We start from the raw sequence: 27,934 nt of genomic DNA on the forward strand, positions 1-27,934 counted from the left end.
AGACTCCACTTGGCTGCACCCTAAGAATAGAACTCTCCTTTTTTTTAGAATCCAAATGAGACTAAAGTTATCCACCATATAAATCAGATGAAGCTTTTTTTTTATTAGACTAAGTTAATAATTTGGATTATATTTTTATTAATAGTAACATATTGATATCATTGGTGAACCTAGTTAATTATGCACATTAGGTGCAAGCAAATACCACAATGTTGGGTGTGGAGAATGGACACTCTTGTCATTTCATCCAAGCATCGAACATGAAGATTCTCCTTCGAGAATGATTGATCATTTCAATAAATTAAACACAATTGTGACACCATTAAAAAAGTTTGTTGGAATAGTTACAATTATCGAATATTTGTGGCCTTTCATAAGCTCTTTTTGATTGGTTTCTCTACCAGTCTGCTACCATAAGATATACATCTCTAGCCTCCTTCAATCTCCCTCGATATCAATCAATTATGGTGATATCGTTGGACATCAAAGCAATTTGAGTGCGGGTCTTCTAATTCATTGTTGGACTCCTTGTATTATTGCCTTCTAATTTAATTTTGGACTCGTTAATACACACTGGCCTTTGTATTGTAAAGAAACTTGAAAGAACTCTTGGTATTTAAAGGGGAATTACTCTGATAGCAACAACTTGCAAACAATCCCAAGATTAGTTCATGTAGCTTGATCCGATAGTCAAATATTTTCTTCTCGGCAAACCATATAGCATGCATGCACCCTGTCTTAATTTCTACATTATAGTATGAATGTTCTTTTCAAAATATTCAACATATTGGATGCATATGTGCTACTCTTGGAATACAAGAAAACAAAAAAGCTCAAGTTTCAGCATCATTAGATCAATATATAGCCTACAAAGTGAGACGAAGATGTGAAATTTTGTTGTACATTTGGAACAAAGCAAATTGAGTGCAAGGCTCTTCATGTACAACTAGACTTTTTCTTGCATTTGTGTCATTTTATAAAAACACAGAAAAAGTTTTTGATGGCTTGAAAAGAAATGCTACTTTTACACATCATTTCACAAAGAACCATAACGCGAATTCCATAGAAAAAGCATACTTGATCTTGATGATAACTTGAGATGGAGAATAAACCCTTGTGTAATTGTCGTTAGACTATGAGACAAGCAAGGATGGTTGGGAATACAAAATTTCTTGAAAAGAAATAAAAAGAAAGAAGGGAAGAGATTAGTAGTATGTATGATAGTTATGGTGATGAAAAGAAAAGTGAGTGGCTTGGGATAAAATCTCATGTATTTATAGGCCATCAACAATCACTTATGAAAAGGTGCATCTCTTCATCATCATATGCTTCTATCAATAGTCACTTATGAAGAGGTGTATCCCTTTACCATCATGTCCCTATATCAATAGTCACTTATGAAAAGGTGCATCCCTTGACCATCATGTCTCGCTATCAACAGTCGCTTATGAAGTGGTGCCTACTAGTTAAATAAAATGGCCACCAATCACATTCTTTCACCATCATATCCCTACATCATGCCTTTTCATTATCGCCATTGTCACATCTCTTCATGACATCTCTTTATTTCAATTTCTAACCCAATATTCATGTGAGAAGTCCCACACACGAGGTTTTCATCTTATATATATGCTTTTACAATGTTTGGATACAATCATCTAGATTACATGCTAATTATAGTAAGATCTTGCATCGTACGGCTAAATGACACACATAATTAGTATGTGCCTTCAGCTTCCACTTAATTATATCCAAACAAAGAATTGAGATAAAGTAACACACTTTTTCGTTAAGTTACCTTTTTATCAAATTGTGGTACTAATTTTTATTATGTGCACGCCTTCTATACCGACCAATCTGACAATGTCCTTATTATATCCTAACCCTATATATGATAGACAACTTTGATTCACTCCTTTGAGTGATTCGGTGTCGATGCTCTGAGTCTAGGTCTCATTTGGTCCAATACCTAGCTACTCCATTAACATCTTCAATCAAAGTTCTCTTTCACACTTTAACACTACATACTATATGCTCAAGTGATTGGTCATGCTCTTGCTCATATTACCTCTAGATAAACCTTTAAAGTCATGGCTCCATGATGCAACCCTTATTATCTTGTTAGTGTACTTTTTTTATTTTTTTGGCTAATTTAATAGCCAGATCATCATATAGTCGTATAAATTGTTCCTTCTAAGCATCTCCAAAATCTTTTCAACTATGCATTTCGCTTCATCTATCCGCAATGCCTAAGGAATTCTCAATCCATTGCAATTAGATGCTCTCATAATTTTTTCAGAGAGAATCCCTTGGTCATAGGATTGGCCACCATTTCTTCTAAAGGGATATATTCAACTTTTATTTCACCCCTCTCCAATATGTCTTGTACATGGTGATAATTTACGTCAATTGCTTATCTTTAGAACTATTTACTCCCCTCTTAATTAGTGAGATAACAAACTTATTATCACTCAGCAACTTTATAGGATCTATTGGTATACCAAGTTCAAGACTTTCTATAAGTCGTCTTATGTACACTACAGTGCTTGTTGCCATGCTATATGCTATATATTTAGCAACACATTCTTGTTTCTCATGTTCCTAAGAAATAGCCATTTCACCAAAGAAAAATATATGGCCGCTAGTATATTTTCTATCGTTTACACCACCTACAAAATCTGCGTCAAACTAGCTAACTATTTGTAGATCACTTAGTCCAAAGCAAAGTTTAATTTGCTTTGTTCTTTGTAAGTATCTAAAAATTCTTTTGACTGCTTGCTAATGTCTCCTACCTAGATTTGATTGATACCTGCTTACTAATCCAACTCCATGACATATGTCTGACCTTGTGCTTGTCATGGCATACAAGAGACTGCCCAATACTTGTGCATAAGGGATTTTTTGCATTTCTTCCTTCTTATCCTTACATTGTGGATAGATTGATTTACTCAAACACTATTCTTTGTTAACAAGGGTATTTAAAGATTTATAGTCTTGTATATAGAATCTTTTTTAGTACCTTTTCTAAGTACTTTTCTTGATCCAAATATAATATTCTCGATTTTCTATCTCCCGACAAATTCTTATTCCTAAGAGGCTTCTCCCGTATCTTTCATTTCAAATGTGGATCCAAGATATGATTTTGTTGTCTCCATCATATTCATGTTATTGCTAGCTAGCAATATGTCATCTACATATAAAGAAAATATTGATAACTTACCTTAGCAGTTCCAAATATACAGTAATCTAGTAGGCTCATTTTGTAACCAATCTCTAGTAAAGGTAGGTGGAACTTCAAGCACCATTGTCTTGAAGATTGTTCGAGGCTATATAATAATCTCTTTAATTCTGCCTTGTCGTCTTTACTTTTAACTTCAAAACCATTAGGCTAAAACATATGAGAACTTTGAGAACTTCTTGATGTTCCTCAGAGAAAATGAAGTTGATCTTAATGAAGTTCAGGTATAGAATAAATACATACCACATAATTTTGCATGGTTTACAAACAATATCATAAAATCTTCTGATTCTGTTTGAATAAAACAAAACTTTTGAGCTGATATCTTTTCCAGATCCCTTCATTAAATACCAAGGACTACTATGAAGACATGAAACAACCTCCAGCACAAGTGGAGAAGATTATTTAAGTTGTATCAGTTTCCACACTTCCAAGAATCAGAGTGCTTATCAATGCAGGGAAAGATCTAATTAATGGAGCCAACCACAACTTCAAGGGTGGGAGGCTAGAAGCCACTGTAAAGGGACATTGTTCAGTGACCTTGGAAAACCAATAGCAGAGACTCTCCAAAGGGCAGTGATAGAGAAGATCAACTCCATGAGGAAAATGAGTTCTTTCCAGCTTGGGCATCAACTTAGGTTTAAATGGTGCTCCGGAGCAGGTCCAAGGATTGGATTCACTGCTGATAATCCATTGAAAGTAAGATTAAAACCACTGGAGATGGTAAATATCTCACAAAGAGTAATAAGATCATCAACTTCCAAAAGGTTTGACTCATGTTTATTGCCTGACACATCCATGTCACTTACATGCTCTGGTTCAGCAAATCTCTGCCATCCGTTGATGCCTAAAATCGAGCATTTTCTCTGCACCTATTAAATCCCTGAATCTGATCAGCCATATGGATGCAGCTACTTGGATATTGTCCAACCATGTTCCACTGATTCACTTATTACCTCAAGATGATTATGTCACATGTTAAATGCTGGAGTTTCTCCTGGCTTTAAATGCAGAATTCAATCATTTTTACCTCAGTAAGTGAGACCAAAAGGCAGTTCACCTTGCATGGAGGTGCAACTGAAAGATCATACTTTTTGCAACATATAGTAGTGACCGCATTGAGGATCCCTCATAATTGATGTATCTTGCAGAATAAACTGTTTCTTCTGCTCTCTGTCACATTCTCAAATTTAATGAGGTAAATCCTGTTCTATTCAGAAACTTAATATATGCTACTGATTAGCTCTTCTTTTATTCATAATGCAAATTAACTTATTTGGGTGCATATCCTGCATCAACCATCTGACTGTCAACCCCTTAAATGTCTTATTAATACTTCATGGCTTTGTGTTGCTTTCCTTTCCTTTCACATCATGCTGAGGATCTCTAGTGATCCCCCCCCCCCCCCCCCCCCCACCAACAGGCATGTCATTCCAAGAAACCAAGTTCTTGAATGGATTAGAACTTTCTGAGCATCATTCAATCTTCCACAATTAGCTTACATGTCATTGAGTGCGCTTCCGGTGGATTCGTCTTTACCGATTCTTGGTTTAATGATGCAGCAGTGGTTTTGAGGACCCAAACTGTACTTCTTGAAGATCAGCACAAAGAGTCAGATTACTAGAATAGGTACAAAAATTTGGATTTATGCCTTCCATAGACATTTCTTTCAAAAACTCAAATGCTCCTTTGAAATCATCCCGACAAACCTGCCTGATGATCATAGAGTTCCATTATATGATATCTTATTGTTCTTACTAGGAAGTAACTTCAACTTAGGTTGGCAGGCCAGCTTCGAAATCTCTCCAAAAACTCCGTCCTTGCACCTGCAAACCTGAGCATTTCCTTGTCCTTTTGTTTCCTCTTCCTCAAAGGTCTGCTTCCCCATACCACCACCAAAATGCACTCCCATTTCTGCTTGTGCACCCGCTTTTCGCAATTACTTCATCCATTTCTTTAATATTTATAAAGGTTCATCAAGAAATCTACATCGTGCAAAAAAATCCAAAACTGGATTGCCAACATATGCAGCTATCTAGAACCTAGCTTTAGTATAAGTCAGTTGAGCTCCTTCCCTCCTCCAATTGCACCAGCAACAAAGCAATCAATGATTAACTAAATTAAAGATGTACTCCTCAGATTTCAAGGTGAATGAATGCAATTTCTGAGGAGGTCCATAGCCTTCTTTCCTTCTCTTTGATGAATGGAAAGCCTGGTGTGACAAATCCAAGTCATATGTACATAACAATGATCTCTCCCTCAAGAATTAGTCGGATCCAGATGACATAGCAATCCACTTGCTTCTCAACTGCTGAAGCTCCAAATCCAAAACAAGCACCCGAGACGCTGTCACCAAAGAAGACGCGAAGCAGGATCGCTAAATCTTTCCACACTGATGGTCGCCCAAAAAGATGAATCCCCATAACAGCAGTTATGGTTGAAGAATTCCATCAAACACTCTCTAAACCAGGTGCATGAATCACACCACTCTCAGCATATAAATAAACCAATAATTACTCATGAAGCCACTAAGAAACCTAATTCAATTCGAATCAATCAGATGCCAGCTTTGCGTGGGCCATCATCAAATACTCGGATGAATGAGGAGCTGCTGCTGCTTACTTTGTGGCTCTCAGGCATTTTGTTTGGCATTCTCTGGGTTCAAATATCGTTCGCCTCCAACTTTCTCGTCCAATTGTCCAATTGGGCCGGAGCTGGACCCCGCTTGGACCGGTCCACGAAACGGCCCAACTCACTGATCAGGTAACGTCCGTTGATGAATCAACGGTCAGGGATTTCAAAATCTGGACCACCAAAAACCCTAGAGAGATCATCGTAAACCCTCCAATCCGTATATATACACCATAGAGGGGCTTCCCCTTCCCTCTGAAAACCCTAGAGCGGCAGGCCTCGTGTCCGATCAGCCCTTGGGAGGTATTCTTACTTCTCCTTTTCTTGTCTTCTATAACCTTCGATCAGAGTAGCAAATCTTGAATTTTATAGTTGAATCTGTGCACAGAAGCAAATCATGTTGAGATATTGGAAATATCATAGTATGGTCTGTTTTGATTTGATGCGAATCCATGTTTATTTCAACGCAATAGATTCTAGTTTTATCTATACATTGTTGCTTCAAAACTAATAATCTAGTAAACATGTTTCGTAGTATTATTCTGAAACAACTCTTTCTGTAATTTATACTTCTAGTTGGCAGTTTTAACCATGGCATTCATTGTTGTGCTGTCCTGGCATTAGCTATTCAGCATGATAAGAATCTGTTGCTACTCTTGATCCCTAATCAATTTTATTTGGAAAGTATGTTAGCTTGGAAAAAAAGAAAAAAAAACAGTGAAGGATTCATCTGAGATTATGGTATGATAGGTGCTAAATTCTGACAATTTAGACCATGCGTTGCTAGGACAATGAAGCATGTGTAACAATGTCACCTACCAAAAATAATTACATGGGTTAGCTTGAGGACTGTATCTTGTATACTTATACATGTATTGGGTCATTGAATGCTGGCAGGTGAGGCGTGACATCTTGGTTCTAGTGGTTGCAGTTTGCGGGGTGTTTAATTATGAGTGCAAAGCAAGTTTCAGAGGAGGCATTTAAATTCTACTTTACTTGATGTTCATTGCTGTTCTTTTACTAGCTATGTAGATGGAGATATGGTTCTTCAATCCAAATTGACATCTGATGGATACCTGAAGTCATTGATATCCTATCTAATCAAAAGGCATAAGATTATTATAAACAAAAAAAAAGGGATGATGTCGAAAATTCTTGTAAATATTTACATGATAAGGAGTCAGCATTATGTAAATTAGAACATTGATAATATGTTGGTGCTTGAAAATAGGTTGAGAAATTGATTTTTGTGGACATGAGAATGTTAGTGAAACCATGGAAAGTACAATATGCAACACTATATAAATGCATCATCTTGTTGGTGAACTGAAAATTGTAGTCGCTTTTCTCCGTCAATGTGTCTAATATCATATCTGACCAGCAATTCTATTTGAGAATTTGGATTGTTCAATAATAATGATACGAAACATTGAAAGATGACCAATAGCTGGTATTGTCAGTTGAGGATCAAGGTATGGAGAACCTACTTTTTCTTTCTTCCTTTATACTGAGCAATAAGGATTTAAAACATTAACATGCACAAAATAGGCCATTGGGCAATATGATCAGCAGAATATGTCAAGGGTTTGAAAGGGGTCTGAGTGATGTATTAGTAAACTTTTATTGAATGTGAAGGGTGATGGAGCAACACACACAAAGGAAAATCCTTATGGCTGAGTTGATTTTTACTGCTTGTAGTCAAACTGGTATTAACTCCACATTGTATATAATTACTGATGCTGCATATGTTTTTGAAGCTGATCATGTAGTTGTCAACATATATTATAGTTGATACAGATAGTTGTTTGATGAAACTTGGCAAGTAGAATCTATTCTCTTTTCTTAAAACTGTTATGATGCTCTTATATCCCCACTGTGAAGGCTGGGAACTTTTGTTGCCCTTGAATCTATGAGATGATCGATTTTGTTCTTGAATATTCACTTATTCACGAATAATGGCTCTTCTTGAATCTATGATGCACACAGTAAAACCTTCTGCCATCTATTTTAGGATTGATATGATGCTGTATGTCATATTTCACATCGAAAACTATGTCCTCATATATTTAGGGTAATGTTTCTGGGACTAATAGATTCTTTTCTTTTTGCATAACATGTGTCTAATTTATCCTATCTCTGTTTCTTTTCTCTTCTTACTTTCCTCTGATGAAGTTTGACGCAATTGGTTCCAGAGTGCCAGTTAATTTGCAATTGTCTTTTCCATGGTTTTTGTGTAGCCTTCTTCTGACTGCTTGGTTTTGAGGATGTTGGGAAGAATGTCTCAACTAGTTCGTATTATGTTGGATTTGTGAATTGTATTTCAATCTCATGGGCTTATCATGTTCAGGATGAAGGTGATTGCTGCTTATTTACTTGCTGTTCTGGGTGGGAATAACAATCCATCTTCTGATGATCTCAAGGATATCCTAGGATCAGGTATGTGTTGTTTCTTGGTCCTTCTGGTTCCTTCTTCTAGCTATTTTGAGTTATTAGAGTCCCTCATGATGATTCACTGATTCCATTTCTTTTGTTATATATGTTATATTGCTCAATCAGATGTTACTCGATTTATATAATAGATAGTCTCAAGGTATTGTTACTTTAAAGTCATGAATTAGCTTTGATCTTCTGTACTAGTCTGTTGTACAGTTCTGGGTGAGAATAACATAATCCCTAGTACCTTTGTAACAAATATATCCAAGTTCCTAGCTGGCCCTCATGTCTCAAGCAATTTTTGTGATAAAATCTTCTGCAAAATATATTATGTAGGGGAGAGCTCTCAAATCTGGACTTCAGAATTATTTGTCTAGCCTGAAATTTTCCTGCTCGATCAACTGAATGTTTTCCCTTATGGTTGACAGTTGGAGTTGAAGCCGGTGATGATAGGATTGAGTTCCTCTTATCTGAAGTTAAAGGTAAAGACATAACAGAACTAGTTGCATGCGGGAGGGAGAAATATGCCTCAGTCCCTTCTGGTGCTGGTGCCATGGCGGTGGCAGCACCTAGTGGAGGTGGTGGTGGTGCTGCAGCAGCTCCTGCTGCAGCAGAGCCCAAAAAGGAAGAGAAAGTAGAAGAGAAGGAAGAATCAGATGACGTAAGTGTTGGTATATGATACTCTGTCATATTCTTAGAATGCGGGTATAATTCATCACATCCATTTATGTCTTTTATATCCCTGAGGTACCAAACATGTCTGCCTATCCCCAAGGTATCGAACATGTCTTCCTTTTATATTTAGGTTTGGCCTTCTTAGATGCCACAAAGGCCATGCCATAACCTGCTCTTATATGTATTATAGTGGATTAGACATGTCCTTTAAGAGTAATGCCAAGCCTAGCTTGTCTTAAGGTATCTGGATGCACATGACGTGGAACTCCTCTACCTTTTTAAGTATTGCACACTCTGTCAGGTCCTATCCAACAGCCGCATAGGCAGAATTGCATGTGCTTTTTATATCAAAAAGGAAGGAGTTGTTTAGTCCAGTAAACCTATCCATAAAACATTATTGCCAGTTGCGGTACAGAAGAGATTTCTGGCAAACAAGTAATCTGGATGGATATGATGGGCTGAACAACTTCTTTGCTGTCCGGGATAAAATAAGCAAACATCTGGCCCACCTCCCTAGTGCTGGCGCACAGCTGATATTTGATATGTCAAAAATCAACAGCAGCTTCCTACTTTTCTTCAATATTGCCATTATTTGAAATTGATCCCTGACTAAATCTTTACTAGATTATGCCTGATTCTTTTTTTTTTTTTTCCTCATTTGCTGCAGGATATGGGCTTCAGTTTGTTTGATTGAGTGGTTCAGCTATTACATTTTCATTTTGCAGCCTTCTTGATCATCTAACCTGCAAGATTGCAAAGACTTATAGAACTTGAATTTAGATCTTTCATTCATTCTTCTCAAAACAATGAGGAGTCATATGCTTTAGTATTTTGAGCTGTTTTTTATTCCCTTGCTGTAATCAGTAAAATGGAACTTGTAGGATTTCCTTTAAATGTGCATTGTCATTTATTTAATCTGTTTGACTGCTTAGATTGAATTTTGCAACTAGTTACCCTTGACAATATAGTGTTGGATATGATGATTTGACCATCTCCATACTTTGTCTGAATTCATTTGTTTTTGCTTGGTATTTTATCATTGAGCAGGAAGAAATACCAAATTGTGGAAAAGGATTAGCTAATTAAGGAGCAGCTCCACGTAGTATAGAACTAAGTATGCTTGCATGGGTCCTTGCATACCAACCCTGGCATATTTGTTGGGACAGGTCCGAATCCGGTCAAATCCAATAACACCCACCACGACTAGCCATGCTCAATCCCAAAAGAGCTCATGCTGCAACATTTCCTACATAGTCATTAGCCAGCTTTATTTTGATTCCATTTGTAATGATTTAGGATCTTATCTAGAAAGGCTAGTCAAAAGGTGTTGTTTGGATTTTTCTTAGTCCTTTTGAAGTATCCAAAACTTGTCCAGCGTGCAACCAATGTTAAAACAAAACACATCTGCACTGATCCTCATAGAACTCTCACTTGCAGGAGGTTGTTCAATTTCAATGAATTGAGTTATCTTGAATTGCAAACGGGCTGGGAAACCATGCTTCTGCTCATGTGCAGGAGGATGTTCAATCTCCATGATCTTGATTTATGCCTTTTATAGAAACAAGGCTCTCTGGTAGTTCTATTGACAGATAGTACAGACACCTCAACATGAGGTGGAAAATAAAAGCTATTCCCTCTCGTGGCATTCATGGGGGTTGATTTCAATCTAGAAGTTGAATTTAGGGGAAACTGATTTTGTTTTTGCTTTTAATCAAATTTATGTTTTTTTTTTCTTTGCAAAGCTTAATCACTTGGATCCTTGGTGAGGTTTATGCAAGTACTTCAGCCTGCAGCATAAAGAGCTGTGGCAAAAGCCAGCCGAGTCAGTCAGCCTTTGTTTATAGACTCTAATTTCTGGAGACTTCAACTGCATATTTTAAGCTAGGGAGAAATGAGGTTTAAGGTCAGTTGGGAGCACAGAATGTCATTGATTTTCTTCATAGTAATGAACTAACTATTTTAGGCTACTATAGGCCAAAATTTACGTGGTGTAATGATAGGGATTGGAATGCTAGAATCTGGGGAGATTAGACTTGGAGTGGCTAATAATGGATGGCTGAATAGTTTTCCAGAAGCCAGAATGCATCACTTGAACAGAGTGCGTTCAGATCATTGTCCTTTGCTGACTGCAATGGAGAATAAGATTGTTGTTAACTCCCTCTTTCAGTTTGAAAATTCTTGGATGCAAATTCAAGTTTCCCAGGAAGTAATTAACTGAGCATGGAGCAAAAGATTTACTAGTTCCCCAAGTTTTTAGGTAACTAAAAGTTGAAGGCTACAAAGTATGTGCTCCAAACTTGGAACAGAGCATGTGTTAAGCAACTTAACGAGGAAATAAGAGCTGGAAGGTTACAGCCCTCAGCTTCAGCAATTGGAATCTCTATTCAACATGCATTATCTGCAGAAAATCTTGTTATTCTCAAAAGCTACATTACAGAGTAATGCCTACAATAGATCTTTTGGAGATAGAAATTTATTAATATGAAACTAATATCAATACTAAATACTGTAAGTGATCTAATCCTACAGAATGGTGAATGGAACATCACTCTTATGCATCAATATTTTCCTGAGCAAATTGTCCACTCCATTATTTATACCCCTCAATCATCCACTCAAGATGCTGACCATATGTTGGAGTGAGAGTTTCAAAACAAAAGTGAATATAACAGCTACTACAGCTTCTGATGATTTACATCAAAAAAAAAAAGTTCTGATAACTTCAAGTAGATTTGGATGCTCAAGGTGCATCCTAGAATCAAGACTTGTATGGAGGATGAACTGGGAAAAAAAATTCCTTGCAATTCCATTCTGTGGCCGAGGGATGATCCATTCTTCAACTTGCTAGGGATACAATGGAGTCAAAGATGTCAATCACGCTATATTTACCTAGCATTCTTCTAGACAATTATGGAATCTCATCCATCAGATGGGGGCCTTCAATCAATACCTGGTTGGATGCTAAACATTGTCTTAACCAACACTTAATATGAGCATGGCAGATTCAAACTCCACTCCAGCATACATCTATGGCATTGTTGGAACTGCAGAAACAAAGTGATCATTCATGGTGAGAAGCAATTGCCATCACAGATATTTTGGTCAGCCTTTGCATAGGCGAGTATCAAAGTGCCAACAGGGAAGATATCTTGATGTAGAACGGAGCTTCAGGTGCCCGGGATCTGGAGTTCCAGCCCTTATCCCATCCTCATCCTCGTGTTCATTGGTGCCTCCGACAACCAGAAAACATCAAGGTGAACTTTGATAGTTCACTCAAGCAAAAATCAGCTGGTGCATATCATATACATTTGATTGAATAAAAACTAGAAGAATGCACAATGATGAAAAGGATTTGGAGCCTTGTTCTGAAACAGAGTCCCATTGTCACCTAGATTTGACTTCTGCAGTCCAAAGCCTTCTTCCCTAATTATGTCTGCTAAAAGCTGCAAGGCTTCACTTGTGGATATCTTATTAAAGCTGTTATAGGATTGCAAGCACATCTGTTTTTATGAGAATATTTGGGATGTTAAAAAGTAGTGCCCAAAAATGGATCATATATATATAAGAGCAATGCTTATAAGATAAAATTCAATTTAACAATTTTAATTGCATTTTCCCAAGTTTTCACTTTAGACCAAAAGAACTGCATTTTATAGTCTTGTACCAGTTCAAACTTAGAAGATGGTATATAGTATATCACAGCCATGGTCTAAGGATCTAAATAGACATCCTATCTTTGACCAGTAATAGCAATTTATAGAAAAAAATATTAAAATGTGGAGGAATATTTACCCCGCACTCCATTAAAACATAGAGAACCTGCTACGAGTTAGAAAGTCAATAAAAATAGATTGAGAAAGGTATTGACAAATAAAATTATTAGGGAATCAGTTTAACTGAAGGTCCACCAAAGAGGTGGCAACATTGAAAGTTTATAGGTGGTCCACACCAAAGACACAGCAACATTGTTATTTTAAGTTCATAGACACTAACTCAACCACCATCAAGTTGACAATCTATCAGAAAAGAAAATGCAATTGCCGACCATACAGACTGCCCAATTTCCAGCTCAACTCTGGAATTAGATCTTACATGCAAATGTAATACCCTCCTTTGTCAGTTGTTCAAGGTCTCCTGCTGGTGGCTGAACCCTTGCTACCTTGGCTATGGCCTTGTTTTCCTCTGCAGATCCGCCTTCCAGAAAAGTTCCTACCACCTTCCCATCTTTGATCCAGTAAGAACCAAACTTTGGCTTAGCTGATGCAGGGTCATTGTCGCCAAAGAGAACAGTATCTCCAACACTGTCTCCATAGAATTGCCATGACAAATCAAAGGCACGAGAGTAGAAAAATGGAAGGTAGTCATATTCCTCAATGTCTTTTCCTTCTTCGCTTGCCTTGATTGCCTGACAGTGCGGCAAAATCAGAAACTTAGCAAACCACCCAATTTACATGCATTGCAGTCATTACAATTAATTGAAACTCAGCTAATATATATATATATATATACACACTGGAAAAGTGATTACCTTAATAGCTTGTTCGGCCGATTTTCTCGCATGATCAACATGCTCCACTCTCCTTATATCGTTGTACAGTTTCATGGGGAAGGTTGCTACATCTCCTACAGCATATACCCCAGGAATACTTGTTCTAAAGAAACCATCAGTCTGCAACCAAAAAGGACAGCTAAAGCTTTTTTCACATCAAGACTAAAATCAATCCCAACAAGTGGCTAGATAGATTATGGACCAACACTTTCCACATATTGATATTTTTCATATTTCTAATATATTTGCTAGCTTCTTTCTGCTATTTTTATGGAAACATTTCTCGTTGGATAACAAACTTCATGACAACAAGGATGGACAGAAAGGGGAAGGGGGAAAAAAAAAAGATGCTTCTAAGGTAGAATTCAAAGGAGAGATTTTTTACCTTGATTCCACCTTTCTCCTCAACAAGTTGGCCCTTAAAAAGTGCAGTGAGAGGTCTTCCACCAACACCAACAACTACAATATCAGCATCAAGCACTCTTCCATCCTTCAACTTCACTGCTGTTACCTGATCAATATAAACCATGCAGTCACATAATGATACAGAAAGTGTATATATGTCCAAAGAAACATTGTACAAGTAAAGGTTTGAATAAGGTCAAGTAACTTACATCGCCATTGGCATTAGAGTCAAATCCAACAGCAACTGTGCCCTTAATTATTTTGATTCCCTTATTTGCATAATAACCCTCATAGAAAGCAGCAATACCTGATGTGAAAAGGCGAGGCACTGCAAGAAACAAGGGATGATGAGGAATTGAGGATATTCAAGTATGCAAGGATCCCACAGCTAGAACACGACATGGCTTTAACTAAACAACTTTTTTCTTTTTATAGTGATGTAACCTTAGATCTTCAATTTACCAAATAATTTTGATAATTAGGGAGCTGTCTATTTGCAATCCCAATATTTGTCATTTTATTCATAATTATATACAACTTAATTAACTGATTTTGGTGAATGGAAGAACTGGTGATGTAACTTCTATATGTATGATAAAATTCATGTGGTGGAAGCAAAATGAAACTTACTGCACCATGGTTCAGGGTACACCATTGTGACATCCAAATTGTTAATCCTCAATGCAGAGCCAAGTTCAAGACCAATGTATCCTCCTCCCACAATCACAGCCTTTCCATTCTTCTTTGCCTGTATTGCTGCCACAAGCTTATCGGCATCATCAATCTCCCTCAGATAAAATATATTATTAGCATCTGCTCCTTGAACACCAAAGTCAGAGAGCCTTATAACCTGCATAAGGAAAAAATCTACCTCAACATCAAGGAATGCCATGCTTTAGTGCTTTGACTATAGAACAGAATTTTAAATACTAAAGAACCTTAGGTCATAGAGACAAACAGCAGTAGAGGCATGCCAGATTAATATTATATAATCTCATTCCATGATTAAGAATTGACATGGTATAAAGATTTCATTTTTAATTTCACATTTTATTGTCTACTAACGCACAGTGGAACCAGTAGCAATGATCAAAATATCATATGTGAACGTGGCACCAGCAGCACTTGTTAGAGTCTTTGAAGTAACGTCTGCTTTCACGATTTCCATGCTGAGTATCAGCTCTATGCCTGCAATGACAAATATATTACAGTAAACAATCTGAGTTAGAATTAAAGTAAGAATTAACTTCCCATCTAAAGCTGGTTGCAATTTTAGGAACCATATAAAACAAGCAAATTAATTTAAGTATGTAGAACCATATAACCACAATTGAAATGTCAATTGAAAACCATTGCTCAAGGCAATAAAGGTATAACGAGAACAAATAAGACCACATTTTTTTTGGAACGGGTATTGTACAAATAACTATACAGTACAACTGATCTAACTAGCAGACAGGAAAGTTAACATGTTCCTCTGACTTCCTAAGGAAAACAACCTTCGGATATGCTCATCTATACATCTGATCATGTACTTCAAGGAAACCATATCTTTTATTTATATATAGTTGTCAATGATTGAACGTGTAGCATTCTTATCTTTCTATTGGCAACAAGACTACTGATATATAAGTAGCTAAACACAAGCAAGAATATTATATGCACACGCACCTCAGCTACCATCTCTGTTCTCAAATGTCCATACGCTACACTCATCTTAAACTATAGCTAGCAAAATAAAAAAATAAGAAAGCAAGATTCACCTTTTTCTGTATACCATTCAGGAAGTAGTCTTTCTCCCCCGCTTCCAACACATACATGAAAACCTGGGAGCCTTGCAGCGCCTGCAAATTAGAAACAATATAAATGTAAATACAGGAACTAAAAAGCATTCAGGGAAAACTGGTTGCTATTAAAAGAGCCTTTAGTTGTTTTAATAGCCAGAACAACTTATATCAAAGACAATGTGACTGATAAGGACCAACTAACAAGTAATTATGCAGAGACTAACAGTTATGCATGCAGTTACAACTGCTCCTGGATGTAATTATTTTAACGTATCTCTCAGAGTGGCAATAATAGGAAGACATTGAACAGGTTGCATCAACGATTATAATGATTACCACATTTGAACACAATAACAAATACAAATCAACCAAATAATGGGATAGAAATTTCCAATATTTAACTGCAAATATGCTTCAACATGGAACATATTTGACAGTAAACTTGACAATATGTAAAGCTAAATAAACTGATAAATGACACCAATCTTCAATATGGTTGGAATATGGTTTTTAAAAAGGAAATACTAAAAATATTTTTGGTGCAATCCACAAGTTAAATAGCTGGATTTCACAGATAAGAGTCATATATGTGAAAGTAAATGAATGAACAGTCATGCATGCACAGATGGATATTATCAACCATTTTGAGAATATGTTGCATGACCTACCTTGAGGAAAAAGGTAACCCTTGCTAAGTGCTGGACGCTCGTAAGGAGCCACCTGAAATATAGTCTTGTTAAGAAATATGTGCCTTATGAATATGCAGAACAAAAATGAAGATGTCCATAGAGAGCAACTATATAAAAAATTGCCAATAATTCACACAAGATCTACTTAATACAACATAATTTATACATGAAAATTGGCAATGATCAGGATGGACTGTAGTGAAGCATGTTATATCATCCCTGTGAAACGAATGTGAAACAATCCACTTTTATGGCAAGAGTCTCTGACTTTCTAAAACTCAAGACAAAAAATATTCAAAGAACCAAATGAAATTGTCAGACATCTGATATCAAAGTTCATGATAGCATCACCACATCTTATTGTTCTGAATTGCAAAACAATATAGAGGGACTGTTATTGTATATAACTAGGAACTTTCGAATTATAGAATTATACATATTCACCAGTTCAAGTACTTGGCCTGGTTTGTTGACGATAATCGTCATGTACTATAACCAAAATAGATGAATAATACCAGAAAGAAAGTAAAGGGCGAACTGAAAGGAATTCAAGCATGCAAAGTGATGATGAACAAAAGCTCTTAGTACTGATGTTATGTTCCAAGTTTCATCTGAAGCAGATCGCTACTCCTTTCTAGAAAATATGAATTCAACGAGATGTCTCTCTAGGTTACAAACGACTTTGCCTTTTGCTTAAAAATAAGAGCTAACAAAGGATCTTTCCATGGCTTAAGGAATTTTACAAAGTCAAAAGAGAATAAACAGGATTCGATCAATCGATTATAATTACTTTCCCGACTCCTGAGAATATAAGACAACAGCAACCACCTCAGCATTTAGGGAGAATGTAGTGCCATGAGATGAAGGTTGTATGCAATATGCTCCACCACTAACCTAACAATACATTTAGACATGCAAAGCAAGAACTTTTGCAAATACAAAGTTATTTTTATCAATCTCATAGCTTCCTGACAGAATCTGAGATTGAAGGAACGGGATCGGACCAACAAGAATATGGAACATTTACAACCGTTAACAAAAATTATCAAGCACACAATTCTGAATTTCCTCAGAACTGTGTATCTGCGAGAGAGGCATTTGCAGCACAACTGATTTTACGGATTCGTAGCCATTATTCTTTTGGTCAAGCCATCAAATAGGGGAAGGGAAAAGCAAAAACAATGACATCAGAAAATATGATGAAGATAACTGGAAAATAGAGCATGATTTTTTTTTATTGAACCAACATAAGGTCAAACTGTTCATACCCTGTAACATATTACATAAGAAACCATTAAAACAGCAAAAGAGCTATTGACTCCACCTTTTATAGATCCAAGTAAACATGACCAAAACCTTAAAAAGAATAATCAATTATTGCAACACAATAAAACAAGGAACTTACAGATTCGGAGTTATATAATAAATGCGACACGAACAAATAGACCATCACTTGCAGTAATCTAGAAACAACTGAGACATCTAATAATCAAAAATAAAAATAAAAAAAATAAAACCATACCGCCTCCTTTGATATGATCGCCAGCTCTCCTGGCTTGACTCCTTGCTTTGCGAACTCCCTGGCCGCATAACCCTGCAAATACACAACACAGAAAACATGATTTTCGGCATATAAGAAAAGAAGACAGCAAAGAATCCATTACTGGAAACCGTAATCCCATCTACCCCAGTGTAGTCGAGTAATTAATCACCCGGATCTCAAGCAAGTTGAAGAAGAAAAAAATCTAAACTAACAACAGTCTCAAATTCTCAAAAGCATCCTAAACTAGCAAAAGTAAGAGCCCCTCAGATCAGAGAAGACCGTCAATCATCAAGAAACTTTCAAATCCACGCATAATCAAAAATCGATACACATGTGAGAGACTGAAACGCCAATCGCATCACTAACAATCTCTCAAAAACAAGACGAAAAGAATGAAAAATTATAGGAAGCATCGGATCAGGAGATCGGGGAAAAGGAGTCGAGGAAGAGGAGATCCAAACCCACCGCTGCCACACCGCCGCCGAGGATCACGTACTTGAAGTGCTTCGCCGCCATGGATCGGTCGATTTCGTCGTAGATGAGAGAACTGAATGAAATAGAAGAGAGGAGAAGGGGAGGGGGCAAGGGATTATTTATTGGAGCGGGGTGAGAGGGCGTCCGAATTGGCTGGGATGGTCGGAGGAAAGCAAGCGGAAGTGGTAAACCATAGACTCCACGTGTCGCACGCTGAACCGTCCATCACCGATGATGACTCGCCGGCCACGATTGCTTCCAAAAAAACAATGACGTGGACAATTATGAGACGAGAGCTATCAACATACCATTTGTTCTTTTTTTTTCTTTGTTTTTTTTTTCTTCTAAAACTGATACGAATACAACTAAAAAAGCCAAAAAATAACAAGTTCCAAAGTGCAATGGACAGCTTCCTCTCCTCCAACAAAAGAGTATCCTTTTTAAATTTCTTGACCAATGAGAGATTGCTTAAGAGCTCATGGCTCGAGGCTACGAATCGAAAGTGAGAAAATAGGGTTCTTCTAGAGGCCATATCAAGATTGTAGGTGCAAGACTAAATCTCGAACAAGAAGATGAGGTGTGAACTTTTATTTTCTAGTTCTTTTCTTCAGAATTTTTATTTCTAGTTTGATCTTGTTAACTTCTGATTTGAATTTTAATTTGGTTTGTGCTTTTTATTGTCCTAGTTTGATCTTGTACAGGTTAAAAATTTCTTTAGGATTTTTTACCTACATTAGATTAGTTGTTGTCAAGCAACAATGCACCTGAAGATTTGTTACCCATTTTACCTAGACAAAAAGGGGAAGAAAGAGTGTCATTATCTTGGCCAAATCAAGCAGCTGCATTAGATGTCACCTCTCAAATCAAGCAGCTGCAAGCAGAGGTATGGTATGTCATTATCTTGGCCAGCCAAAATTCTAACATGCGCCAGGCATTGCCTCATGTTCCTATGATCACTATTGTGGGACTTCAACAAACTAGGTCTTTTAGATCCTACATGAAGGGAACCATGAAGACAAACATCTCCTTACATGTTGGCTATCCATGGAGCAGCAAATAGGACTAGAGGTGGATTAGATTAACCCAGTTTTGATTTAAGATCAATCCCCATAAAATAATAAAATTTAATTCAAATCAAAGCTACTTGGATTGGGCATGGATCAAATTGACCCTATGTAGATATGGATTATATTTGGAACATTAAGTACCTCAATTCAGACTTGAATCAATTTCACCACCCTTGTGGGATCTAAAAAATTACTTATAGTAATCACTTCTATTCAATTAGTCATTAAATTATAATCTACATATGCTTGTGCCCCATATATGATGCGAATTGCTGATCATGTCTATATGCATTTAATTGTTATTTTCAATTCATTACATATTTAAATTTAATTAAATAAATAATATGTTTACAACTATTGTGATTTGTGTTTGGGTTACTTCTGATTTGGTTTAAACTAAAAAAATCTAATGGATTATCAAAATTTGAATGTTAATCTGGTTTAATTAGAATGGCAATGGATCAGGCTTGGATTCAATTATTTATATGATCGGAATACAGATTCCATTTGGAGTTTGCCAATTCCAATTCCAACCCAATCCGCTATGCAGCCTTAGCAAGCAATTACTGCTTGATGATTAATTGGTTACATATTAATAAGCAATTGTCAAAAAGATTCCCAATAATTCCATTCCCAAGGATGAGCTACTTCCATTGAGAGAGGGCTTGACACGATTGATAGGATGAGGACTGGAAATTGAGTTCCCTATCAAAATGTAGAGAATGCACAAGTATGTAGTTTTCCTACCCAACTCTTTCCCATAGAGGAAACCAGCATCTTGTTTAAAGTTTTCCATCTTCCGAAGTCTGAACTACAAAACACACAAATGCCGACTTCATATGATCTAGTCTAATTCTTTTCTTTTTTGGAAAAAAAAATAACGGAACCTAACCATCACTATTTCATTTAGGAAGGAGATGATCAAACAGGAGTCCAAGAAAGTGGAATGCTAAGTTATGGATGTATTGCTATAAAAAAAAAAAAATCCGGTTACACCTCTTGATACGTTCAGCCATTTTTCCAAAGGAATTCAACGGCCAGTTGGTGGTGGGAGCGTATTAGGTTACATTGTCGGCGTAGCTTTCATTTCTTTTGGTAATTAAATCAAAAGTTAATATATAATATTTTTTGATGCAACGGCTGCCTACACAGCTCTAATATGAGTATAAGTAATAGAGTCAAAAGAAAGAAGATGGCGTAGAGGTGCGGAGTACCTACTCGGGCTCAGAATAACTCCTATATTTATTGATGCTATTATTTTGCCGGCGCTACGTATGTCAGCCATGACATGGGCTCTTAGCGAGCAGGTCAAAAGTCTGTATGAAAGAACTCTCTCTATCTTTTGACCATAGCTAACTAGTCCAAATTACTAACGTCTCTACTCCATTTGGTCAACCTGTCGGAAAGGAAAATCTTTGGGACATTGAGCCAAACAGTATTTTGATTCCGTTTATGAGGTCCACTTTTCAAATAAAAGAACTAATATTATTTAATAATTATATTTATATTGTGTATAATAGTTATATTACTATAATTTATTATATTTAATAAAAATATTAATATTTAGAAATTAAAATTTATAAGTAGTTAATAAGTAAAGGAATGTAGAATAAATAAAATAGGCATACCTATTAATCTTTCTGGATATTTGGCAGCATTTTTTCTTTTTATTTTTAAAAATAAAATTATAAAAATCTAAGTAAAATTTACCTAGTGCTATTATTTGTTTCTATTTTTAAAATTTATTTTTACTATCTATATAAAAATAAAAGTAAAGAATTCTTTCTTTATCTTTTTCAAAAATATAAAACTCATATCTTTTATCTTCTCCATACAAAAATCATATGGGTCAAGCACTTTGGAATATCATATAGAACGAAACTCCTATTTTGCCACGTTTCTTCTAACGCCATCTTAAAGAGGACACCCAAAAGTCAAATAGCAACAAGACTCCTACTAACGGAGTCTGTTAATGCGATAACTTAAAAAACAAAAAGAAAATGCGCCAAGAAAGATCATCTACTAAGAGAGACCATCTGTATCTTTTTTTTTTTCCTCATCAAGCCTCTCCATCTATTTTTTCCTTATCAAGCCGTCTATCACATCCGTGAGGGTTTCCTTCTTCTCCTAAGTCCCTTTTTCCTTGTCCAAATTCTCCTGTCCTTTTTTGGATCTTTGCAACTAAGAGTTTATAGAATCTAAAAAATGATATGTATATAATTTCTTATGTTAAACAAAGCTAAGAAACTGTGTACCGATACCGATGAATGTTATTGTTTAAAAAGTATGTATTAATTACTTGGTGTATATCACTTACATGCTTAGTGTATATCACTTGACCATATAGTGTGTACTGGTAAAAAATATGTTCTGAAAAATATGTATCAATTTACCTGAATATATGTATTAAATTACTGCTAAGTCTATATCAAATAAACTTGCAGTATATATCAGAAAATTGATGAGTGTGTATCACCAACTATATAGTGTATACTAGTGAATATGATATTATAAAAACTGCATATCAATTTCTTAGAGATGTGTATTGGGTTACTAGATGACTAATTTGCTAAGTATGTATCATCTGACCATGTACTATATACTGGTAAATACCATGTTCTAGAAACTATGTGTCGATTTTTCATATGTATTAGCTTGCTAAATGATCAATTTGCTTGGTGTGTATTACTTGGCCATCTAGTATATATATCGATAAAAAGCATATTTTGGAAAACGAGGAAGAAAGAAGATGCCATGCACGATTTTCTTTTTTTTTTATTTTTTAATCATGAGACTAACAAGTTTATTAGTAGGACTTTATGACTTTTAGATTTCTTCTTTAAGATAGGCACTAGAGAAAGCATGGCAAAATAAAAAGCATGCTCCATATTTTCTTCTTTGGTGCTCGTTCCATATGACTTTTGTTCATCTCCACCACCTATACCACCTTCATTGTCACTATCATTGCTGTGAATTGCTACTATCGTTGTCTCCACCACCATTACCACCATTATTGTCGCCACTATCTTGGTTTGGGATAAAAGGGAACTATTGGTTCAGGAGAAAAGGGATGATATCTTGGTTCGGATGAGACTTCTTCTAAGGCAGATGAAAGGGCAGATGGGGATTCATATGCCCTATCTGACTTTCCCGAGCTTCTTCCTTCCCCACCCATTTTCTAGTTTAGTAGTCCACCGCCACCATCTTTGCCACTGCCACCGCCACCGCCATCATGGAACTACCATTATTGCCGTTGGTGCCAACTTTTCTCCGGTACCAATGCTACTATTGCTGCCATTGCTGCTTCCACCATCTTCTTCCATCAAACAGTCATCACTCTAGGATCTCCGCCTCACCATTACTATTATTGCTACCAGTGCCCATCGTTGGTGCCTCTACCGTCACCACCACTACTAATACACATCATTAGTGCGCTCGTTATTACTACCACAATCACCATCCATTTCAATCTTCAGGTCAAAACACCTTTTTCACTGGACTAGCTGAAAGTACAAAACGGTAAAAATCGAATTATGAAAATATGAAGCACTCCACAACAGCAGCTGAGTGCTCATGCAACCCCTATTAGCAAGGAAACTACCAATGCGATTGCTCTCATAAAGAATATCGACAGGTGGTAAGTGAAGCACCCGCCTGACTCAGCATGCAGATATCTAGCAGGTTAAGGGCTGGGATAAGCATGCAGATACCTGTTACGAGAACAATTAGGAAAAGGGCATCATAATCGGCTAGAAAGGAAAATTGAGAAAACTCAACCGGTTATCCTCTGCATCATTTACTAGTTGACTTTTAGATCCTAGGATCCTGATGCCAGTAAAACACGTCAAACAAAAAAATAAAATAAAAAATAAAAAAAGGGAAGGAAATCTGTTGGTTGTATCACTCTCTTTCATACTCTCGCATCAAAACACCATTACTTTTTGAAAATAAATAAATAAATGAATTTAAATAATAGTCATCAGCCATCAGTTTTTTGATTAAGACGGCGATTATATAAATGAGAATGATGGATGCCATTTATTATATGTCAGGATTGCAAAAAATTATTTTATTTTAGCTAGTAGTGATATGATGAAATTACATCATTAGTTTTCTTTTATTTGTTTTTTTCTTTTCATTGAAATGGCAGGTGACACCTATTACAACCATCATAATTTGTTTTCAAAATAATTTTGTTGTAGATAGATTTGGGTGAATAATAGGGATTGCAACCTGATATACTGTTTTTCCCATGTTTGAGAAGTAAATTTCAATGCGGATGCTGAAGGTAGGTTTCCTATTATTTGGTTTCTCATTCACACTGAAGGTCAACTAATCAACATCTGTCCTTCCGGCCGGTTGCCGAGCTTTTTCAACCAAATAAAAGATAAAAGATTAAACACTTATTTGAATAATCCAGCGGCACTAGGCTAGCTCAAATCATGGGGGATGGGGGGGAAAAATCTTCATGGATTTCTTTTTTTGGTTCCTGCAGGCCACAGAATGGAACTTTGGAGAGAGACAAGCCAACTAACTGGCTCGATTCCTACAAAAACACCGGCATACACATTAACTAGAATGCAAGTTCTATGCATCCTAACCTCATCACAAGTAGGAATAGAACACCTAATACACAAACAAAAAGAGCCCTAGCACTGCATAGTCATCTTGATTTGCACACGCATGCAGAGTTCTCTTTTTTTTTTTTTGCTGTGTTGAATGAATGAAGCCCTGTTCATTATGCAAAGTCAAACATATAATTTATAAGGTCTATTCTTGCTTGTAGTTTATTTAAGCTCTAAATAATTATGAAGCAGGCACATCATTCACCGAATCACTTACATGAGAACCGAATTACCACGTCACCCAGTGTTTCTAGACCAAACTATGAGAGACCAAATGAATCACAAAGGAATGCCATACTTGCTGTGATCATCTTGCACCTTTTTTGTCAACCATGACTTGAGCATGCTTATAACCGGTCAAGTTTTCCTCAAACTCTCTCCAGCCTTCTGACAAATAAATTATTACCATGCCTTGACAACTGCTGTTTGATCTATTCGACATAAGTATCCATAATGAGCCTCATTCTGAATTATTTCTGTTTCTAATTAATTTTTCAAGAATCATAATAAAAAGAATAGGGATTTTGCAAAGGATGACCCATCAGTTACGAAAAAAATGCAGAGATGATTCTAAATATCATTTGCCATGTTCAATGCCTGTCATGACCATACAATCACAATCCAAATCCATCTGCTGAGCTTTGGATTAGCGTCGTCAACCAGAGGTTGGGCTACAACAGGTTAAAGGGATTCGTTTTACCTGGATCAAGCAGTAGATACCAAAAACAAAGCATAGCCACTCCCAGATGCTAGAATCTGCAAGGTCTAACTGATACCCTCTGAAATATTTTCAAGAATTATCAGCTAAACATCAGAACGAAGCATGCAGCTTTCACGAGCATGACAAATAAACAATCCACCGGACCAACCATTTGGGTTCCTTGGTTTCATATGTCAATTAGCATTCTCAACATACCATGAATTCCTAGGCTAGATTATAATGTATTATTAACAGATTTTTTTTTCTGAGCATAAAAAATTATAATATTTTATTTTAACAGAAATTTGTCCTCACAAGTCCCTGCACAACATTTTTTTAAAGATAAATCTTCACTGTCATACAAATAATTATATTTAATTGCTTGTCATAGAAGATGTTTTTCATGTTTATTTGTAAGATTTCATCCTTCAAGCAGAACCTTCCACATTACCACCAGAATGATGTGCTATTTGCTAGTGTCAGATGTGGATTTGAGAAGATAGCTGCAGGATTGAAAACACACATAGAAACAATGCAGCAGGAGAGAGAAATACCCTAATAAAAACAACAAATGCCTCGTAAAATGCCAACTGAATGCCCAGGTCCTCACACTTCTCCAGTAATTAATATCATATGAGCCGAATTCTGCATCATATATGCATCCACCACCGGACAGAATTCATCAGATATTACCGCAAAATACTGAGGGTGGCGCTGATAGATTCATGTCATAAAATCACAGCCGGTTTCATAATCCTCCTCCATGTTGCAAGCAGACTACTACAATTAGCAAAAGCTCAGTGGGGCTCAAAATGTCTCCTATAGTAAAACAAATAAACAGAAAAACTTAACAACTTGGCAGATGCTTGTATACCAAAATAAAACATGATCCAGAAGAAATAAATTCAAAATCCATATGTTAGCAGCAAGTTGTTTAACATTTACTTCACTCATTTTTGGACTTAACAAGAAATGTAGTATTTGACCGTTTTGCAGTTTAGTCTCTGTTGGCTTCTAGTTAGTGCCATTTACTGTAGCACTTTTGCCGACACTGTCTTAAAATGGTATTGCCTAGAATGCAAAACTTCAGTATTAGCAATGGACTTCATTAAGAATATATAGATCAGCAAAACCAGAAACTGAGCCATCTCCTAATCTTGTCATTTCTAATCACTAGGTGTGTGTCACTCAAGTGTACTGAATTTTAGGTGAAAGCACTGCAGTACCATCTCCTTCAGATGCAGTACCGCCCTAGACAGTCAAACAGAGCTAGACCAACAAGCTCTCAAATATAATTATTTTCCTTGCCAATCCTCTAGCAGATATTCATAAGTAGCAGCTGATAATACTGAGTTTTGGACAACATTTCAGCTTCAATCCTATGCCTTGCTTTAATTGTCAATCCCATGAGAGGTAAAGAAAACCACTCCAATACACCCTCATTAGTAAATGTGGACCACCACTGCTTTATAAAGACAAAGTTACATGTATAATATTATTTTAAGCATACACTATGGTGAATTTTAGGTGCTCCCAAAATCCTAATTTCATCATTTTATAGACTTTGGGTGAAAGCGATCCTTCACCATCTATTTGGGTCTTGATGTCCCCCAAGTCAAAAGTTAAAACAAGGTTATGCCAACAAGCTATCAAACTCAACTAATACCCTTGCCCATCTGGTTATGTGGATGCTACTCTAAATTTTGGACACCACTTCGGATTTGATGCTATGCCTAAAAATCATCCTCACTTCTATGAGTCCTTAGATCAATAAAAGAAAAAAAATGCTCAATATACTGCCTATTTACCTGCCCTCCACAACACTGCTTTATGAAGACACAGTAACATGTATGATACTTTTAATTGAACATTTATTGGCGTTTAGGTACTCTTAAAATCATAAGCTCAATTTCCTGACCTGTAGGCATATCTCAGTCATGTTAATTACATCAGGTGAAAGGAATCCATCACCAGCCTAGGATTTAGTACCAGCCTAGTCAAAAGAGGATTAGACTTGATAAAATGGTTAAGCATCATGCTTGCTCCCATGCATGCTCTGGGGGAAATCACTCCATATGCCCTCATTAGGATCGCCTGCCCACCACAACACTGCTCTATAAAGCTTCATTGAGATCTACAACAATTTTAATCATCAACCACCCTTCCATTAAAACTCTTATCAATTTACCAGATGTAATTGACTAGCACTGTAACAACCTTATTGGTGCAGCTATAGTAAGAAAAAGGCTTGGCCATTCTAGTCAAGGGGAGAGGAGCAGGAGGGGACATAACCCTAGCTTTGGAGAAATGTATATATCCTCTGATCCCACTCACCATCCCTTTGTGCACCCTTCAGTTGGATCGAGGCATCTCCCTACTTTCAATCATGTACTCCCTTGATGTCCCACCCAAATCAGCTATCCAAGCCAATGGCCCACCATATGACCCACACCAAATCCAACTCCTTGTGGATGCAATAGTAAAAGAAAAGAACGAAAAAGCGCTTTCAAGTTAAAAATAACTCCATAGCCTCTACTTCCTCTCTCCTAATTCTTGAAGGCATTTACCTATGAAGCTTCTCTCTCCAAGAAAGCCTCACTTTAGACCCCAAGTGCCTTAATCGAGCTCTCTCAACACCAACATCCAGATTCATTATCTCTATCTCTATCTCTATCTCTATCTCTATCTCTATCTCCATATGTGCGTGTGCGTGCGTGTGCTACATTCCAACAAGGTGCCTTCTTCTTCTCCCATGGGTTGTTGGCCACACAACCGTGGACTATAGTGGCCACCATCCACTTGGCCAGGGTCCTATTCTCATGTATCTATCTATCTATCTATCTATCTCTATCTCTATCTCCATATGTGCGTGTGCGTGCGTGTGCTACATTCCAACAAGGTGCCTTCTTCTTCTCCCATGGGTTGTTGGCCACACAACCGTGGACTATAGTGGCCACCATCCACTTGACCAGGGTCCTATTCTCATGTATCTATCTATCTCTATCTCTATCTCTATCTCTATCTCCATATGTGCGTGTGCGTGCGTGTGCTACATTCCAACAAGGTGCCTTCTTCTTCTCCCATGGGTTGTTGGCCACACAACCGTGGACTATAGTGG

General features: G+C 36.7%; 3 protein-coding genes across 10 annotated transcripts in view; 1 reads left to right on the top strand and 2 right to left on the bottom strand.

The window, feature by feature from the left end:
* The first annotated feature begins 6,051 nt into the window (after positions 1-6,051).
* On the top strand, positions 6,052-9,892 carry LOC103699020 (uncharacterized). Its single transcript, XM_008781061.5, has 4 exons — positions 6,052-6,172; positions 8,217-8,305; positions 8,731-8,963; positions 9,645-9,892. The coding sequence occupies exons 2-4, from the start codon at positions 8,218-8,220 to the stop codon at positions 9,669-9,671; spliced, it is 348 nt and encodes a 115-aa protein (XP_008779283.4). The 5' UTR covers positions 6,052-6,172; position 8,217; the 3' UTR covers positions 9,672-9,892.
* A 2,948-nt stretch (positions 9,893-12,840) lies between these two features.
* On the bottom strand, positions 12,841-18,593 carry LOC103715398 (monodehydroascorbate reductase 3, cytosolic). Its single transcript, XM_008803011.6, has 10 exons — positions 18,416-18,593; positions 17,930-18,001; positions 16,387-16,438; positions 15,695-15,775; positions 15,001-15,119; positions 14,562-14,781; positions 14,141-14,259; positions 13,912-14,037; positions 13,506-13,646; positions 12,841-13,382 (listed from the first exon to the last, which is right to left on the bottom strand). Exons 1-10 carry the CDS (start codon positions 18,464-18,466, stop codon positions 13,059-13,061), a joined length of 1,305 nt encoding a protein of 434 aa, XP_008801233.4. The 5' UTR covers positions 18,467-18,593; the 3' UTR covers positions 12,841-13,058.
* Positions 18,594-25,170: 6,577 nt separating this feature from the next.
* The window catches only part of CYP71 (cyclophilin71), a 28,436-nt gene continuing 25,672 nt past the window's right edge, over positions 25,171-27,934 (bottom strand). For 3 of the 8 annotated variants that reach the window (XR_605379.5, XM_008803012.5, XM_088708229.1), the window contains one exon: positions 25,171-25,635. The gene's annotated coding sequence lies outside the window, so the exon portion shown is untranslated. The remainder of the gene's footprint in view (positions 25,636-27,934) is intronic. The other 5 variants (XR_015971838.1, XM_008803014.5, XR_605378.5 and 2 more) reach the window with 3 other exon arrangements.

The sequence above is a fragment of the Phoenix dactylifera genome, chromosome 12, assembly GCF_051530095.1.
Source record: "Phoenix dactylifera cultivar Ajwa chromosome 12, Ajwa_hap1_PhDact_Kaust_v1.1, whole genome shotgun sequence".
Taxonomy (NCBI): Eukaryota; Viridiplantae; Streptophyta; class Magnoliopsida; order Arecales; family Arecaceae; genus Phoenix; species Phoenix dactylifera.

Excerpts from the sequence above, each read along its gene's own strand:
- LOC103699020 (XM_008781061.5), top strand. The coding sequence starts at position 8,218 with ATGAAGGTGATTGCTGCTTATTTACTTGCTGTTCTGGGTGGGAATAAC. Across the intron at positions 8,306-8,730 it reads CAAGGATATCCTAGGATCAG|TTGGAGTTGAAGCCGGTGAT; the intron begins GTATGTGTTGTT and ends TATGGTTGACAG. Across the intron at positions 8,964-9,644 it reads AGAAGGAAGAATCAGATGAC|GATATGGGCTTCAGTTTGTT; the intron begins GTAAGTGTTGGT and ends CATTTGCTGCAG.
- LOC103715398 (XM_008803011.6), bottom strand. The coding sequence starts at position 18,466 with ATGGCGGCGAAGCACTTCAAGTACGTGATCCTCGGCGGCGGTGTGGCA. Across the intron at positions 14,038-14,140 it reads ACTCTAATGCCAATGGCGAT|GTAACAGCAGTGAAGTTGAA; the intron begins GTAAGTTACTTG and ends TATATTGATCAG. Across the intron at positions 13,383-13,505 it reads CGGCCGAACAAGCTATTAAG|GCAATCAAGGCAAGCGAAGA; the intron begins GTAATCACTTTT and ends CCGCACTGTCAG.